General features: G+C 38.4%; 1 protein-coding gene across 5 annotated transcripts; it reads right to left on the bottom strand.

Annotated features, from left to right (window-relative positions):
* Positions 1–58: 58 nt before the first annotated feature.
* Positions 59–19476, bottom strand: fkbp15b (FKBP prolyl isomerase family member 15b). 5 transcript variants are annotated; one of them, XM_057356700.1, is made up of 31 exons: positions 19273–19476; positions 18093–18498; positions 17806–17912; positions 17557–17635; positions 17319–17388; positions 16659–16733; positions 16022–16120; positions 15795–15944; positions 15630–15698; positions 15400–15543; positions 14445–14572; positions 13075–13123; positions 12767–12883; positions 12475–12562; positions 11474–11550; positions 11018–11060; positions 10748–10857; positions 10562–10660; positions 10379–10473; positions 6502–6604; positions 6150–6182; positions 5678–5849; positions 5205–5341; positions 4970–5125; positions 4590–4742; positions 4377–4469; positions 3988–4101; positions 2935–3042; positions 2283–2857; positions 1805–1907; positions 59–173 (listed from the first exon to the last, which is right to left on the bottom strand). In XM_057356700.1, the coding sequence occupies exons 2-31, from the start codon at positions 18188–18190 to the stop codon at positions 96–98; spliced, it is 3522 nt and encodes a 1173-aa protein (XP_057212683.1). In that variant the 5' UTR covers positions 18191–18498; positions 19273–19476; the 3' UTR covers positions 59–95. The 5 variants fall into 5 exon arrangements, with proteins under 5 accessions (XP_057212683.1, XP_057212684.1, XP_057212685.1 ...); XM_057356701.1 differs by lacking the exon at positions 6150–6182; XM_057356702.1 differs by lacking the exon at positions 18093–18498.
* Positions 19477–19556: the final 80 nt, after the last annotated feature.

The following is a 19556-nucleotide window of genomic DNA, read 5'->3' as shown; positions in this document are numbered from 1 at the left end:
CACAAAGCTCGCCTCCCTCATGTCAGAGTTTATCTAGTGTCCTTGACACCAGACCTGGCACTAGTGTTTTGACACACGACTGGTGAAGGGTCACATCAGCCCAGCCAATCCAGGTCTTCATCCTCGCTGTCTTCACCAAATAGAGGAGCAGGAGGAGGGCATCCCTTTAAACTCTGAGGACACATAGTATTATTTGAATCAGTACATATGGTAATACGTGATCTATCACAGAGTAGTACAAGTTCACTTAGGCCACATTTACACATCGCAGCTAAATATTTGTTAATGACTTAATGAAAACTGGCTTACAATGACACAACGAACCTATTTGGGGCGATGCATTCTGTAAAATCTTAAAATAGAAAAAATGCAAACAAACATAAATTCTAGATTATTATAATTATTATGCATGTTATTTTATCCCTTTTATAACTTTCATGTGATATTAGCAGCACATTATAGGGACAATCCATCTTGTGCCATCTTTCCCTGTGGGATCAAACCAACAAGTAACTCACCAAATATGAAAATTAACTCCATTTACTCACCCTCAAGCCATCCCAAAGTATGACTTTTTGTAAAATATGATTATTTTGTACTCAAAATGGTAAAAAACACACATACATCCATCAATCAAGTAATCAAAATGACTCCAGAGGGTTAAAGGTGCAGTTTATAAAAACCGCCGCTAGAGGACGCACGATCAAAACAACAACAATGCCGCAGCTGGATGACGCTGTGAAGGAGCGTGGAATGATGGGATCTGTTGTCTTCAACTCCATCGCTGATGGCCATCAATCAGACGGGAACGAGAAATCACGTTAGCGGATGAGGTAAAGTTTTATAATTGTTGCGAATAATTGTGTTCCATAAATAAGTGACTGCTCGAAAAAAGCTAGTGGCTTGCTAGCGCTAGACACTACTTCCGCATTTGTCCACAACACTGTTGTCATGCGGTTTCTACGTCAGTAAAGGCGGTAAACAAAGGGGAACGTGGATATGACGCCATTGACAGGCGACTGCACAGCCCCGTGTCACTGTTTAGAATGGCGATTTTCTCGCGATTTACAAGTAGTTGGAAACATTTGAGATATTGTTAGTACTCGGCTGAACAAAATATATAACACTAGCCTAGTGGTTTTTGGATATTTTACTGCAAAATTGTTACAAACTGTACCTTTAATGTCTTCTGAAGCAAAATAATTTGTGAGAAAACAATATTTTGAGATTATTTAAACAAAATTAAAATGTAAACGGGCAGATCGAAGTGGTAGATTCAATTATGGCGACATATCGATAAATATCATGAAAAATATTGCAGTTGAACTTAACACACTTATCTTATGGATATATGAATATGTGACGTATCAATTGCTAAATACGCTTAAAATATTATTTTTTAACGAGCATTGTTTTACTTCGGAACACAGAAATTAAATGATGAATGTATGTGCTTTTTGAGCAACACAGAGTGCTGTGTAAGATACCAAATACAAAAGTATATATATATTTTGTCTTTACCTGAAGAAAAGAAGACTGGCATGGCATGAAAATGAGTAAATTACGAGACAATTTTCATATTTGGGTGAAGTACTTCAACCACTATACCAAACATCCTCTCAAATGTTATTTCACACTATGAAGAAGTACATTGGGCTGAAATATGTGATTCCAGAGGTTAGTCATTAATTGTGTTAATTGCACATTTTTACAATTGTACCAAGTGGATAAATGATGGGTGACTGTAAAACAGCAGATAAATACAGTGTGTGCGTGCGTGCGTGTTTGAGCGAGCCCTGCTCACCAGCTCCTCCTCTTCTTCATCAGCAGCAGGTGTGGGCTGGGGAGGGGCGGAGCTTTGGAAAAATGGTTCCTCCCCATTTTCGGCTTGTACACTCTCGGGTGTACTGAGAGAATAGCAGGATGAGCACACGGAGAGACAAGACAAGCGTTGAGGGTATAGAGGGACGCACATGTTATAAGGGGAAAAGATCACATGATAGATTACGGGTGGTTCATTAGTTGATACATTTAAAGGTTAATGCACAGAGAGTTCTATTTAGTAATGTGAATGCTTCATTGGATTACTACTGGATTCAACAAAAATCATCACAATTGCTTTGAGTGAAATGGAATGTAGCATTCAACACACAAATTCCACTGCTGCGAAATCTCATTTGCGTCCTACAGTATTTGTGCTGTCAACAGAATTGGAAATAATCAATCATGGACTAAATTAAAAGCACAGTTCAGCCCAAAATGACATTTCTTCTACAACCTACCTGGAGAGCTGTGCAGATGTGTTGGTAGAGTCATCTTGTGAAGCGTCAGGAGGGGGAGGTGGTGGGTTCACAGGAGGTCCACACGTTGTACCTTCTGCTTCAACTGACGGCTCATTAATTCCCTTCACTTCCTGTGTGGAAGTGGCGTCGTCAGATTTTTCTGTCATCACTTCCTGTTTGGGGGTGATGTCATCATTATCAGTGTCTTCTTCATGTGTGGCCTCTGTACCACTTTCACTGTCCGACTCCACAACCTGATCCGGCACATTCTCCTCTGTGCTAACATGAACCTTCACTTCCTTCTCTTCAACCACTACCTCTTGAGTTCCGTCCTCTACGACTTCCTGTTCACTCTGGCCTTCTCTTTCAAGGTCCTTTGCTTCTTCTGCCTCTTCTTCATCCTGTCCTGCAGAATCTCTGTTCCTCTCCTCTTCTTCTCTGCTGCCGTTTATATGCACCTTCTGTCCAGGCTGCTCATCACCCTCATTCTCTTCGTCTTTCCCTGCATCCTCATCTTTCTCGCTGTGTTCAGATGAAGAGCTCTCGTTCCTAGTAAGGAGCTGCAGTGTTACTTTCTGTGAATGGAAAAAAAGGAAATGCATTTTAATATATGTTATGAAGAAGTGTTATGTTGTGTCGTATGGAGGCACACCTTGATGGTGTTGACCAGCGCTCTCAGTACAGCACTTCCTGTGTAGGTTTCATTCAGATCAAACTCCCCCCTCAGAGACTGGAACACACCGTTCATCACTCGCTTTATCTGTAAATAGACACAGTTTCATATGGACAGTGAGAGTCTTGGATTTACGGCCTATTTGCAGTAGCCTTTAGTTCACTGCTCTGCACTAAAATCTTATAAAAATGTACTGCGTGTTTTCGTTTACTACGTTTTGTTAGAGCCAAGACATAGCTAAGCATCAGACTCAAATCAAAGCACAATGAAATATTAATGTTCACAACTGTATTTTAATTATATAATAACTACATCTTTAAAGAACCACTTTCACAATAGAGCAAAGACATGGGTGCCACCCAAAATTCTCTCATAATTTACTCTCAAATCATCCCAGATGTACAGTATATGACTTCATTTCTTCAGTTGAACACAAACTGTAGTTGGTAAAGAATAGTATTTCAAATACCTCAAGTGGGTTAATAAATATTTTCTAAATCAAAACAATACATTTGTGAGAGAAAACGATGAATATTTTGAGCTGATTTAGCAAAATTAAAACCGATTCAAAACACACAAGTGACAACTGGTCATGAGACACGTAGCAGATAAAAATGAAAATTCTGTCATCATTTACTCATTTCAAACCAGAAGAGATTTGAACAATGTTGGTAACAGAACAGCACCCCCCCATTTACTTCTATTGTAGCCAATCCAAGTGAATGAGGGACTGTTAACAACATTCTTCAAAATCTCTTCTTTTGTGTTCTGCAGAAGAAAGAAAGTCATACAGGTTTGAAATGACAAGCGGGTGAGGAAATGATGACCAAATTTTCATTTTGAAGGTGAACTATTCCTTTAATCATTTTCTCTCACAAACGTAACAAAAGACTGAATAACACACTGGAGTCTTTAAAGATGAATGTACAGCACAGGATGTGTTTTTTAGCATGAAGGCGAGTGAACTATGAGAGAATATTTATTTTACAGTGAACTATTGCTTTTAATGTACCATAGTAGTAGTATTCTCACCTCTTCTGCTGTGTCAGCCTGTGGTTGCCGCTCCGCCAGTTTTCTCTCCAGCTCAGACACTCGCGCCTCTCCCTGCTGCCTCAGAAACTCTGCTCTCTGACCCAGCGCAGAGCACTGAAACACACACAAAAACACAATGTACAGCTTGTGAAGGGGTTGTCACTTGCATAACGCAGGTTTATTTATACTTGTGTACAGACTGATATTTCTCTGATGTAAATACACATAGATGTTTCAATATATTGGTCATAAATACATTCTCTGAAAATGTATATTTCAAGTTTTGACTAAACATGTCACATCCATAACGCTGGAATTGCCCAAATCATTTGCTTATACATTTGCATATGCATAAAATACAAAATAACTGGATACTAGAGATGCCTCACCTTCTCTCTCAAGGCCTGTAACTCTTGTGTCTGGTCCTGATCTTGCACTGAAAGCCGCTCCTCTGACTCACGAGACTGTCGGAGTGCATTAAACTATACGAAACAGGTCAAATACGGTGTTAGGTTGACTTTACAATTGGATAAAAGTAGAGATTGGATTGTCTGCAAACAAATAAAATACAGGTGAAAATAATATAGATCGAAAAAGTGTACCTTCTCCTGTAGCTGTGTTAGTTTTATCTGCAGCGTGTCTCTGTGTTCTGTGAGTTCAGTCATTTCTCTTCTATGCTGTTCACGGGCTGCTGCAAGAGTCTGATCACACTTCATCTGCCACTCCTGCTCCAGCTCAGCCTGCATCTGAGTCAGCTACACACACACACACACGCTTGTGTCACTACCATTGATTTCATCAGGCTGATGATACACAAAAATATTTTCATAAACTGTGATAAACAACCTGAAATGAACAGAAAAAAAGTTTACATTTACATACAATTTGAATATGAAAATTCTTTAAAAAACAGATTCACACTTTTAATGAACATTGCAAGCCATGATAAACACAAAAGGTCTATTGTGGTCAGAAAACTCACCTGTCCAGCAGCAGCGTGGTCAGTGCTGGTTCTGGCTTTCCGTAATTGGTTCCTGAGGTTGTCCATCTCCTGCTGGGCCGCCCTCCTCACCTCTTCCAGTTCCTCATCAGAGCGTCGTCTCTCCGCCTGCCACTTCCTCTTCCTCTCAGAGAAAGTCTGAAACAAAAAAGTCCCAAAGAAGATTCAATCATGTTGTCTTTCTCACACAGACCTAAAGGCTCAAAAAGCTCCTCACTCTCTCCAAGCTGTCCTTCTCTGTCTTTGCGTCCTGTAGCTCTTCCTCCAAACCATTGAGTTTCAGCTCCATTTCCTTCCGTTTCTGCTTCTCCGTCTTGTATTGGCTCTGCACTCTTTCTGCTGTTTCTTTAAACTCTGAAATACACACAATACAAAAAACGCACATTTTTCAGTGTCAACTATTCCTTTAAGAATTCTTGCATTGTAACATTTGCATTAAAATTATTACCAAAACAATTAAGGCCACAATTTTAAATGCCATTTGTTTATGTATTTGGCAAAAAAAAGTTTCTCATTACTCATATATAAATGAAATGGTTACGTTTTTATATACGATGGTAGTATTGCTGATTTTTATGCTTTTCTTCTCATTTGGGGGTGAAACGTCACCTGGCCGTGTTTCTGAGACATTCTCCCAGAACACAGATTTTGAACTAATATGTTATCGTCAGTGATGTGAACGGGTCTCACCCAGTAGTTGCGTCTCTAGACTTGTGATGTGTGTACTGTGTTGCTGGCTGTCTTGCAGGGCTGAATTCAGTTTGGTCTGCAGGACCGCAGCCTTCTGCTGCTGTGACGTCAACTCCAGCTGCAGCTCTGACACCCGCGCTGTGGAGGAAGCCAACTCCTCGCTTAACCGCACCTTCCAGAGAGAGAGAGCGAAAGCGAGTCTAACTACAAAGCATCTTGCTTACAACTGCTACTGTGATGTTAAACTTCTCAGATGAAATGAAGATGGGACTGGAATGATAACAGAACGAGACATCGTGAGGAGAAGAGTAAATACAGCGGTGGATGTAAAGTTGCGTAGCCCTGCTGAAAGCTGATTGGTTAATGAGTTTGGCCTGTTAAAACAACAGTTAAAACACAACAGAGAACAGGGGAGATGATAAACTCAATTAAAAGATACGACGAACTGAATGAGGCGGGACAGCTTGCTCACCTGATCCCAGCCCAATTCCCGTGGCAGTGCATGCTGGGAAACGAGAGCAGTCACCACTTAAAGCTCTCAGCCAAACAGAGTTAATCATGTGACTTATCAGAAAATAAGGGTGTTAACAAAATTTTAAGGAGCATCAATGTTTGCTTTATTCTTCAAATAAATAATTAAGGAAGTAAATATTCTCTAACATCTCATTCAGAAAGTTTACGATTGTATATAATGTGAGTGTGAGATGGAAAATGTTTGTGCCACATCATATCATATTTTTGCAGAATTGATGAGGTCGAATGACGGTTCTGATGCAGCTCAGAAGGCAGAAGCTTCTGGTAAAGTGTCATTGCTGGTACTGTACCTTGTCTTGTTCTGCTTGCAGTATTCTGGCCTGACATTGTTCACTGCTGTTCTTCAGCGAGTCATTTCTCTGCTCCATCAGCAGGTTACTCTGCTCCATGTACCTACACGACCACAGCACAAAGTGCAACAGAACACGTTTTTATTGAGAATAACAGCTGACGTTGGATTTTGATGGAAAAGAGGGGGTGTCTGGGTTTCAATTAGACATGTTAACAATTTATGGACCTTTTTCCGGGTTGGGTATACTTCTAAAACGGTGAATGGGAGACAACCACAAATATATTTTTGGCATTCTCATGTGCTCAAATAGCAAAAGAAAAACTCAACGATAGTGTTTTCACTTCTTTCAACAAAATGAAAGACAAAATAGAGAGAGTCTGATGCCGGCAGCCAAAAGAGAAAATGATGTCAAATTTCCTGTGACTTCCATAGACGCTGTATAAGAAACATCCTTGCATTAGCGTGAACCTTTTTTTGTAATTTGATGCAAAGGTAATATAATACAGAGTGCATTTAAAAAATATATATATATATATAAAAAAAAATTTGGAGGATTTACGATGCTGGGGCCGTATTCACAAAACATTTGATCTTAACACTAAGAGCTCTCCTAAACAGCAGTAAACGTTTTTAGTGAAGAGTTTCCACTTAAAACCTATTCACAACGCTGCTGAGAGCAACTTTTACTAAGGAACAGAGATAAATGTTAAGCTAAGAAAAAGGGCGGGTTGACCTCGTTGCTATGGATGATGTCAGCAAGTTTACTGACTATGACCACAGTGATTGGCTGATAGAGGATGGGTCTCTGTCAGTCTTTTAATCATAGAAATATTATAGTATGTGGTCTCATGCTGACATATTTAAATTAAGATCTTAAAACAAAAATGTAGTCATATTCAAATAAAATGTTTTAATATTTATTGCCGTTTCAAATTAAGATAATAAAATATACACTAAATTACTAATTCAACAAGTGAAGAGTTCATTTACATTTACAAGTTTTTATTGTGCATTCCAATTAATATTAATCAAATTGTTTGTTTTTTATTAAGTAACAATAACTTTAAAAAATACAGCTAACAAATACAACAAAACACAATAAACAACATGATTTTTGAATTATTTTAAAAAAAGGAGTTATCTTGTGCAATTAAACTACATGTTCATATAAAGTAAATGTTCAGCTAATTGTAAGCATTTTGCCTGTCTCATTAACAGTTAGCAGATATTAGTAGTCTTTATGGTTGAGCTTATTGTCATGAAATCTTTCAAGTTTCAAGGTAGACTGCCGGTGTTACAGCCATTTTAGGATTGTTGTCAGTTGGTCTTAGTGCCTTAGGAGTCCTCTTCACTACTCCTAACGTCTCAGTTTTAGGAGCTAGTTATAGCGCTAAAACGCTTTGTGAAATACTCTTAGCACAAAAAATTAGGAGTCCTAAAATTAGGACAGACACGCCCATTATTTTTAAGAGTTTCTCCTAAATCAGCAAGTTAGGAGCTACTTTTAGCCTTAAGATGTTTTGTGAATACGGGCCCTGATGTTCAACGCGTCATCACACGCTTGTGAAAAGGGTCCATCGGTTATTATAATGTTTTCGCTGAAGCTTATTAATTATCAATTAATCAACTTAAAGTGATAGATCACTTAAAAATGAAAATTCTGTCATCATTTACTCGCCCTCTTGTCATTTTAAACCTTTATGACTTTTTTTCTTCAGCAAAACACAAAAGAAGATATTTTGAAGAAAGTTAATAACCACACAGCAGTGGCGTTTGTATGGACAAACCAGTGCAAGTGAATGGGTGCCTGTTAACATTCTTTTGTGTTCTGCGGAACAAAGAAAATCAAACAGGTTTGAAACGACAAGAGGGCGAGTAAATGATGACAGAATTTTCATTTTTGGTGAACGATCACATTCATTTCTTACTAAGAATTTTTGTCTTGTTTTCTTGTACAAATATTTATATTACAATAAATTGAGATACATTTACTTGACAAGGTAAGTGACCTATCTAGCCTCATTAAATAAGAATAAGAACAAGTAAAAAATCTGCCAATGGGGTAAGAAAAATGAATTTGAATTAGGTACTCCAGAAAACGATCAAACTAAATTCAAGCTTGTTTTGTCTTATTGGAGGATCTATTGACAGAAATGCAATATAATTAGTGCTGTCAATCGATTAAAAAAATTAATCAGATTAATCACACATTTTCTGTGATTAATCACGATTAATCACACATAACAATAATATTTTAAAATATACTTTTACATTTGAATAATTTCACATTTAATCTTCAAATTGATGTAGAAACAACATATTTCTTTAACAGCGTCATTTTATGAATGAAAGAAAACATTTTGATATTAGTACTGTAACTGTCTCTATTAAATTGATTATTTTAACATTAATTATAGCATTCAACAATATAATTGAGAGCCATCATGAAATATACAGAAATTGAAGGAAGTTCTCAAACACTTTACAGTCTTTAATGCTAAATTATAAATTAAATGCAGAAGAATTCTCATTAAAGCTACAAAATCACATTGATTTCTTCTTTTATTTTGTTCTTTGATTAACATTAGTGACAGGAGTCACAGCAGTACGTTTAAGAACGCGGACCCTTTAAGAGCTGTCTCAGTACGCAGATCTGACCGTCACCGCACTCCCATTTTCACAACTCTTTGCATTCATTTAAGATTTTATTTTACACTTTGAAGTCTTGCTTAAGAAAATGCTAGACAAAACTGGCTTTCTGACATAATCTTGTATGGTTTTATCCATTCAAGCACGAAAGAGAACTTAACACGGATGCGCTGTCTGACAGAGATTCACCGACGCAGCCTTCAGCCCATGACTGTTTACACCAGACTGGACCTCGCGTTGCGTTTTGCCGCGTTTTCCCACAGTTTAGAAGCTGTCTATCTTCATTGAACACGTCAAAGCAACTGTTTAAAATCACGCTTAAGTGGTTTAAAAGCCTGTACACGAATAAGTACATGATTACATAATGTAACGCTAGACAAAGAATGTGAAAACAAACGGATGCTGCGTTAATTGCGTTAAACATTTTTCACGCGTTAATTTGAAAAAATTAATCGCATGCGTTAACGCGTTAACGTTGACAGCCCTAAATATAATATACATAACTATGTCTTCAGAGGTGTACACAATGAAGCGTTATGTTTTTCTTACCTTAGAATGAGCTATTTCTATCTACATACACCGCAGGTCCCCTTGGATGGAATTCACCATGTTTCTACAGTAGCCCTAAATGGACGACATCTTAGTCCTGTGTCAGCCTATGTAGGGCTTCGAAAGGGATGGAGGGGAAGGGTGAGACGTTGGTTGCAATTCGCAACCTCACCACTAGACGCCGCTAAATTTCATACAGTGGACCTTCGATACTTTTTTCTTTCATTAAACGAGACTAATATCTTTACTTGTCAAGTAAATGTGACTTGATTTATTTGTACTAGAAAACGCAAAAATGCTCAGTAAGAAATATGCAGTGCAAACACAAACGCATCCAGTTTTTAACTAATGTGCGTCATGTTCAGTGCAATGGGAAATCATTGGAGTAAAGCCCATTGCACATTGAGTCCGAAATTTGTGTCCGAAATTTCCGCACGTTAAAAAATAAATACGACCTCACGTTGTGTCAATCACATTTACACACTGCCTCCGATATTTTCGTCCGTCATAAAAAAATTCGGACCGGGTTCGATTTTATGTGTTTTTCGTATCCGTCAAGCATTTTAAGTGCCTTTTTGAACAATTCAGAGACACCGTACAAACAAGAGCCAAATACGAAAAACGCATACGAAAATTTCAGACTGTATGCGCAAAGACCTTAAGCCTGAGATTCTGACCTCTGGTTCTGATTGATGAGCTCGCCTATCTTGCGGTTCTGCTCCTCGATGCGTGAACTTTTCTCAAACACCTCTTTCTTCAGACACTCGTTCTCCTGAATAAATCACGGGTAAATACATCACGTTCTGAATGAAGGTTTCACAGACCAATCAATGCTCACCTGCCACTTTACTGCCAATTACCTGTATAATTCTCTGAATGTTGTGCATAATCATAGCGGTTTCCATGGAAAAGTTAGATAAGCCCGATGAAAGGCCGCCTTGCTTTTGTATGACATCCATCTAAAATGTAGAAAATAGAAACAAGGATTACTAAAATGGTGTACGTCTAAATGTATAGTATGTAAAAGTGTGTACTTATGTACCAACCTTAGAGGACAACAGGTCCAGTTTGTCAGCCACTTTCCCGACAGCCAATCGGATTTCAGTGTTGTGTTGTCGAGCCTCTGTCATTAAGAAGGATGTGACATCACTAGTTCCTAGTAGAAAAACAGAGTTTACAATTACAACTACAGCTGAAGTCAAGAAATGATTCAGACATGCTGATATAAAGTTATAGAATATGACTGACAACGGTTTTGTCATTGTAGGTTACAAAGGACCAGCAAATTGTGGATATTTTACAACAATGCACTTTACCTTGATAAGGAACAGTCTGTGAGGGATACATCTGTCCGACGGGCTGAAAAGAAGAAGTCGCATTCAAATAAACTGAAAGACATCTGAGAAATAATGTCCCTTCAATCTCTGTCTAAAAGTATTTTTCCTGCCCTTTTAGTCACTTTAGAGTCTGGAAAGCTGGCCAAAGTTGAATTCTCAGAATTGGGGTTTTGTTGGAATCTCTAACCTTACTGTAAGTATGAGCAATATGAGTAGCATGCATCACACTTGTATTGTTTGTTATTTAGAAGTGGGTAGTAATCTGCTACATTTACTGTTACATTTACATTCAATCGTTACTTTATTTGAATGCATACTGTATTCCAAGGTTCCTCTCTCTTTTTAAGGGACATTTGCGAATGAATCAATTATAGTCAATACATTGATTAAACAATGGGCAAACTGGCTGAACTACATATGCAAGGAACTACCTACCTGAAAGGCGTGGACTGCTCCTGGCATCAAGGGCTGTGGATTGACTGTTGCCATAGTAACAGGTAGAAGGGCGGAAGCTGTAATTAAAAATGCATGTGATAATCAACAATAAATTTTGCTTGTACAAAAAGAAATAAGTATAATAAGTGTATTGTGTGTTTGAATATACAGGGCTTGACGTTAACGTTTTAGCTCGCTCAGCATTTTCACTGGCTGAGCTAGCTTTCACACATACAGTATTTAAAGGAACAGTTCACCCGAAAATTAAAGTTCTGTCATCATTTACTCACCCTCGGGTTGTTCCACACCTGTATAAATGTCTTTGTTCTGCTAAACACAAAGGAAGATATTTGGAAGAATGTCAGATCTCATCCCCCATTTACTGCCATAGTAGGGGAAATAAATACTATGGGAGTCAAAGGGGATGAGATCTGTTTGGTTACTGACATTCTTCCAAATATCTTCCTTTGTGTTTAGCAGAACAAAGACATTTATACAGGTTTGGAACCACCTGAGGGTGAGTAAATGATGACAGAATGTTCATTTTTGGGTGAAGTATCCCTTTAACAAATTTGTGTGAGACTTCATGAGGACAACAGAAATCACTCCCACACTATCTGCTTTGACCATTAAGTCAACATGCTGCCGGTATGAAGGACATTATTTCCCTGTCTGGGTCATACACCAGCCATTCTCAACCTAATCTGCACTTTGTGCTAAACTGCCACATAAGCTTCTCATTCATTTCACTTCTTCAAGAAGACTTGTGTGTTGTGTGACGTCGGTCAATATGGCGCATTACTACCAGCAAACACAGGGTGTGCTCATGGGAGTTGTCGTTTCGTGGTGTGACATTTCAATTAGTGTATTGTTTCTTATTATGACTTAATTATGTGGCTGTCATACTTGTCACAGCTGAAATCACCTGCATTTGGCGAGTTGGTGGGTGTTAATGTCAAGCCCAGCATATATATAAGAATCTGAACTGGTGAATGCGTTACCATGCACTGAAATCGGAGAGGAAGAGAAGTGTACAGGCTGTGGTGATGGTCCACTGCTATGTTCCTTCAGTCTGGACACACTGGGATCCTGCAGAAATAACCAAGATCGAACATAAGAAGTAATGTTTCAATATTTCCAGACGAATGAACAAAAAACGCTGCATGATGCAACAAGCGTCAAGCGGTTTTTCTGTCCCTTATTTAAAGCAAACTGGGACTGTGGGAAGCCTAGGACTTCTAGTCTATGACACTGAAGTGCTGTACACAACTTTATTCATACATTACTTCTTACCTCAAGTTCTGAGTCGCTAGAGTCTGGATGTGAGGCTGGACCGGTGAAGAAGGGCAGCATTGGTTGGCCCATTTTGGCCATACGAGAAATCAGTTTAGCTTTACTGGCATCAGGATTCTGAAGACATTGTAACACAGAGAATAGACAAACATAGTCTTCATACTTCACTTCATGTTTTTTTTAAAGGCGACCAGGATATAGCAGGCTAGATTTACACATGTAAAGCCTTGTATCCAACTACACTGTAAATTAAAAGTAAATAAATAAATAATACATCTCTAGACAAATTCTGAAGAATGAAAGCTTACACTCAGCTGTTCATTTAGAGAGTTGGATTTTGCACGAAGAGGCGGTTCACTGTCAACGAAAAGAAAATATATCAAACAGACAACCGGAATTAAATGCTACTGAACAAACTTACAGTACGAGGCTCAACGGGATTTTCTACTGGCCCGGTCAGAAATGTGATTCAAATTTTTACTGGTCCTGCCAAAAATTTCACTGGCCACGCCACAAAAAAGTAATAAATAAATAATACTGTCTAGGTATTTGTTTGTTTGTTGTTTTACCAATGTAATCTAATCTTAATAAATAAGGTTATTATACCATAAAAACTATTAGCCTAACTCACAGAAATTTCAAATATTGTTGAAGACAACTAACCAGTAAGTGATAGAAGTAATCAAAGTATTTTGTAGCAAATATAAAAATAAGTGTTTTTATTGAAATATAGATTAAATCTTACTACTAATTTAATCAGTCAGGAGCAGTGTTGGGTAAGTTACTCTGAAAAAGTAATTAATTACTAGTTACTAATTACACATTCGATAATGTAATTAGATTACTGTACAAGTTACCCGCTTCAAAAAGTATTTAATAACTTATTACTAATTACTTTCTATATCCTACATCAACCTTGATGAGTTAAGTGATTCAAGGATAGACATGAAACGGCTCTTTTAATTCATTCAAATAAATAATATAAAACTACATAAAGTATTATTATTAATTACAAATGTGAGAATTATACATTAAAGCACGCATTTTAAAGTTAGACTTTGAATTTTGATGTCAATTCCTCTTCTGCACACACACGTTACACAAAGTATTTAGTTTAATTACATCAGAAGTAACTAATTAAATTACAGAAAATAAGAGTAATCCCTTACTTTACTTTTTCAAGGGGAAAGTAATTAAATTACAGTAACTAATTACTTGGTAACTAGTTACACCCAACACTGGTCAGGAGGTGTTCTGACTCAATCATATGTGTTTTTGTCTTCGTCCTTTGTTGTTTGATGAACATTAAAAAGATCTCAATTATGCTGCTGCCCCTTTAAGAGATGTAATATATTGTTTTGTTTCCAAACGGTTTACGTTCATTTAAGACATAATGGATTACTTTTACTAGGATACTTGCTAATATGGGCATTTTGGCATCATTTTATGTGCATACCTCTGTTAAGAAGTAAGGAGACGTGAAAGAGAACTCAATTTCAATTCAGTATTTTGCATGTTGTCTGAGTTACGGCTGTCCAGCCACGCGCATATTTCAAACACCCCATAAGAACAGAATCGAGTTCTCTTTTGCGTCTTTTTGATGCAAGTCCTTATTGTTGAGCCCTGCAGTAACCCTTCAATTCAATCACACCTAGTTAATCCAGTCTGTATTGCTGACCTAGGTTTGTTGGTGGGTGGAGCGGTGCTGAGCGGCTGGTTGAGCTCAGAAGGGCCCAAACTGTCCACACTGGGAGCTGGAGAGGGAGCCGCAGAATCTCTCGAACTTCCATCTTTAGCACACTTAACCTGCATATACACCAACAAAAATCCATCACAAACTTTACAGTGGGTCAAGGGGTTGTGGGTAATATTAACAGAAAAAATATGCACGCACACATGCTTTGAAAATCTACTAGAAAAGTATATCAAGTACTTTTGTTGTACTACACTTAATGCAATATGATTAAAGAGGCATTTATCTTAATCCAACTACAGATTTTATAAAGCACAAACATTGGGATACAGTCAGAGAACCATGATAAAGTGTACGAAAGTACGAAGGTGAAGATTGTGACTTAGGCCATGAACACACTTGACGTCTTTTTTGACAAGAAAAAGTTGACAAGAGCGCTTTTTTAGTAAAATGAAAAACTGGCAGCGTTTGTGCATGAAGGCAGCTCAGCACACAGGATTCATATAGGCGGAAGTCTATTTGAATTATAAACAGAGACCGTCTTTGCAAAAACCAACCACATATTTTAAAACTACAGTACTAATTTCTCACTAGAAATGCAATCGAAAGTTATTAAAGGTGAAAAATAAACTTGCAGCGCCATTTTATTTTTTTAGAGAAGGATCCTGCTCGACCAATCACCTTCCTCGCATGTTGTCATGGAAACGACAGGTCTCGCTACTCGCTTGTCATTGGTCAGCTGTCAAAAAAGGAGCTTGACGGCAGTTTCTTCAGAAAAGTTGAACTTTTTTCGCCCTGAGCTGCAGAAAAAGACGCCGGCGCTGGCGTTTAAAAAAGCGCTCAGGACGTTTTTTGAAAACACGGTTTACTCCATAGGATTATAATCTAAAACAGACGCTAGCAGCTTCGAAAAAGAAGTCAGGTCTGAACACGGCCTTACTCTGCGGATTTCTGCTTCAAAGACCAGCGTGCTATCTGGTGGGACACGGTTTGGAACGCCCTGTGACCCATACGCTAGACTAGGTGGAATCACCATTAGCCGCCTTCCGCCTTTGCACATGTTTAACATTCCCTCCTCCCAGCCCTGAGAACGAGAGAGAGAGAGAGAGATTAGACCGCTGTACTACAGTAGCAACCCAGACTTCATTAAATTCAGCCCATCTCACTCACCTTGATGACTTTTCCAGCCCCAAGTTTCAGTCTCAGCAGTTTGTCTTTATTCAGATTAGAGTCAAACATCTGGAAGAGCAGAAAACCAAGCAAGCCTAAAAACGCCTACCACGCTAAGGGCCTTGATCAAAAAATGGTGTGTAAACATTGATCAACTATCTTTACCGTTCCAATAGTCTGGTTTTGTAATAACCAGCCAGTGTAAGCAACTTCTAAAGAGTCTCCATTCTCCACAGCTTTCCCCTCACCAAGCAGCAGATCCTGGATCAGGACAGAGTCTAACGGACCACCACAGTTCACTTTTGCCAGACAAACCTTAAACAATCAACACACTTAATGAAGCACCAAAGAAAACAGATTGTCGTAAAGATAAGAGTTCAGAAAACACGAACCTCTTTGCAAAAGTCTGTAGCTGCTTTCTCCGATTCAAACATCAGCGACCAGTTCTGTCTCTGGTCATCATAAAATGTGCAGTAGTTACTGGGCTGAACCTGAGTGGGAGAACAATGAGATATTATATGTATATACAGCAGGAACTTTGATCCTGGAGTGTTTAGCTTGAACCCTGTCCATCAAATTTGGCACGTTGCTGGGATGTGTCAACAGAGCCACCATATTGTGGGATCAAGACTGTCCTATAAACAAATACAAGCTGTGTTTTATTGATTTGCTGACAATAAAACAGTAAATGGACATAAACCATTGAAAGTAGTTGAGAAATGTAAACGTTTTTGAGCATTTATCAACAACAAAAAGACAGCAGCTCCCCTGTTCGCTTGTGTTTATAGTGCAGTCTTGCCCTGTCCAAGATGGCGTCACTGCCATACGACTCAGCTGCTGATGCGACATCTATGTATGTCTATTCATCCTGAAGACTCTCATTAGCTTGTTTAGATGTGTTTGATAAGGACTGAAGCTAAACTATGCAAAACAGGGGCCCTCCAGGACTGAAGTTGAATAGTCATGATATACATCACGACATTCTTTAACTATCTTTAAATGAGTAAACTATGAAGGATAGGAGCTCACGGTGAGGATGAAGCCGGTGTGGATTCTGGCTGCCGTCACCTGCTTCTGTTGACTGACATACAGCAGGAGCTTGTACTGAAGAACGGTAAAGACATATGCGTGTTATAAACACCATGCATTGTGTGTAACTGAATTAAATAACATGTAATGAAAACATAAACAAACTTAAAGGCATAATGGTAAAGTTAACTAAAGGTACAGTTAAGCTGCTCTTTTAGATGCAGTACATGAAACTACAAAGTAGTAAATTACCGAAGCTACTTAGAGGGTTAACATATACATTATGTATCATTTCAATCAAAAATATGAAATCTCAAAAACAATGGCATTCCATCCACCCACTCTCATGTTACATATCCATTTAAAGGGATAGTTCACCCAAATATTACAATTCTGTCAATTCTGTACAAAGCTACATAACTGTCTTTATGTATAACACAAAAGAAGATATTTGAAAGAATGTGGATGGTAGAATGGTAGATTTTTTCCCCTACTATAGTAGTCAATAGTGCCCCAGAACTGATTACAAACATTCTTACAAATATCTTTTTTGATCAATTCTCATTAATAGAGATTTGGAACAACTTAGAGATGAGTAAATAACACAATTAAAATGTTTTGGTGAAGTGACTCAAAAATGATCACATTACACGTTCTAACCTCTTTAGTGGTCTGATTTCCAAGGACAGCAGCTCCAACCTTGCCTTGTTTCGCATATTGTCCATTAACACTGCACAGAAAAAACATTAGTGCTCGTGACGACTCATTAAATGTGCGAAAATGTAGCACTGCTGATTTTTATATTTCACCTCGTATTTTTTCACTTAATAAAAATGTCTTTGCTAAATTACAAAAAATTGCAAAAAATCTTGTGTCTCAACGTTTTTTTTAGACTTACTATCTGTAGGCCTGTACTGCAGTAGCAAAGACAACAGCAGGGGCGCTGCAAGGAGGGGCTGGTTTTTGGCTGGGAGGTCCTAAAATATTACAAACCAAACAAGATTAGAGGTATGTCTGAAATACAGTAACTGGCCTTTTTTGTGACTTGTGTCCGTCGAAGCTAAAAATAAAAGCTTTTGATGCTGCACATTTGTTCAGATCAGACTGAAGGCCCAGTTTATATTCATGGAGGTTCCTCAAGTCCTACCCGAGTTCCCGGAGCGCTTGCGAGGCTGTTTGGGAGCCGTGTACTGGAACGACTCGTTGCCCTTGCTTGCTGCTTGATCCAGTCCAAAAAGAGAAGCTAACTTTGCCCTGAAATCACATAAAAAGTGTGAGAGAATTCTGCAGCCCACAAATCCACTTATCTCCATTGCATTGTTTTGCTTGTTTTGGGCCACGCGAGTCTCAAAACGGAGCTCCATTTTCAATTCTTAAAATGACAGCTGACTTTTCAGTGGGTTTTTGGCTAGACTCAAAAACATCAACAATCACCTGCAGTAACACCACTGTAACAACCACATAACAGCCAAACACCGCACTGACCCATGGATCTCTTTCCAGCTGTAGGCATCATCCTGCATTGCTGCCATACTCAACTGACCTGCTGACTCAAGCAAAACTAGACAAGGATGACCAGTGACTCACTCCACAATGTGTTTATGAGCTTCATACCACTAAATGTCCACTTCTAGTTGATATCGGACATTTTCAGCAGGTCTAGAAAAGCCCACAGCCACACAGGGACTGAAGTTGTGTTCCTCGTGACTGTGACATGTCCCAGACTGAGACCCTGTGCATGCTGTCGGCTTTGGTCCGGCACTTCTAACCACCAGCATGTGAACAGCATTAACATACTGACTCTCCACCTCTCTACAATCCCTGTCAACGGCTTTCATTCCTAAACCACACAAACACACACTCTTAGAGTTATACCTTCATATAGGTCCCATTCTGAACATCAATTAAGTAGATTTAAAACTTGGAAATGACTTTGATTCCACCAGAGAGAACTTGTACACCTAAAATGTATTTTATAAATGTTAATGCATTCGATTAACAAAAGATAAAAGCAAATTACATTCTTTCTGACGCATTTTTAGTGTTTATGTTTGGTGCTGATGTGTGTTTTGCTTCTCATTGTGATGATCTACAAAAACATTTAGGGAAGTCTTTTTAGTGGGCTGTGAGATTTCAGTTCAGGCTGTAGGTTCAGAATGAAACCAATTCAGAGATTAGCTCAAAGTTTGACATACTTTCAGTGTAATGGATGACAGCAACAGCCTAACCAAGAATCTTTAACTAGACTGTTAAAAGATTAGAAATGATATAGTTATGCAGGAACGAATGCAACATATAAGTGTTAGAATGAAAACAATTCGCTGTTTTAACAGAACAAACTCTAATCTTGTCCTTAAAAATAGGTCCTTCCAAGTAAATTCGTCACCATGATGAAGGTTGATATATCTGCTGTATTCATATATTTTATTATTAGGCAATAGGTGACATTTCACTCCTCTTACACAATCTTGCACCATCATTTATGACCTTCTTATCCCCGCTGAATTAAAGTTGTTTTGATACTGTAGATGTAAGAAAACTTGATTTAGATCAAGAGAACGTTTGCTGACTTTTAAACGCCCGATTGTGTGTCTTTGTACGTGCACGAGCTCACCCTCCAGTGGGAGACGTAAAATCTCCTTCCTCGTCGTCCGTTGCGAACATGTCCGCTTCACACCACTAGGCAAAAAGATGCGAAGGATTTACTTTTAATACAAATACGAAGCAAGAAACGCAGGCATGCGGTGAGCAAATATTAACATTTAATAATTCTCTCTCAAGTCGCTTCCTGCTTCTGCTGGAGTCACCTGACCAGGCACGTGACCTGATCACACGCGCTCTACGTCACTGATCACGTATCAAAAAACAAATGTTTTTTGTTTAATGTTTGATTTTTGT

The sequence above is a fragment of the Triplophysa rosa genome, linkage group LG17 (genome assembly GCF_024868665.1).
Source record: "Triplophysa rosa linkage group LG17, Trosa_1v2, whole genome shotgun sequence".
Taxonomy (NCBI): domain Eukaryota; kingdom Metazoa; phylum Chordata; class Actinopteri; order Cypriniformes; family Nemacheilidae; genus Triplophysa; species Triplophysa rosa.
The sequence above is the reverse complement of the archived record's forward strand: the minus strand, read 5'-3'. Positions and strand labels throughout refer to the sequence as shown.

Excerpts from the sequence above, each read along its gene's own strand:
- fkbp15b (XM_057356700.1), bottom strand. The coding sequence starts at position 18,190 with ATGGCAGCAATGCAGGATGATGCCTACAGCTGGAAAGAGATCCATGGG. Across the intron at positions 14,573-15,399 it reads TTGAAGCAGAAATCCGCAGA|GTTAAGTGTGCTAAAGATGG; the intron begins GTAAGGCCGTGT and ends GTGTATATGCAG. Across the intron at positions 6,605-10,378 it reads CTCATCAATCAGAACCAGAG|GTACATGGAGCAGAGTAACC; the intron begins GTCAGAATCTCA and ends GTGGTCGTGTAG.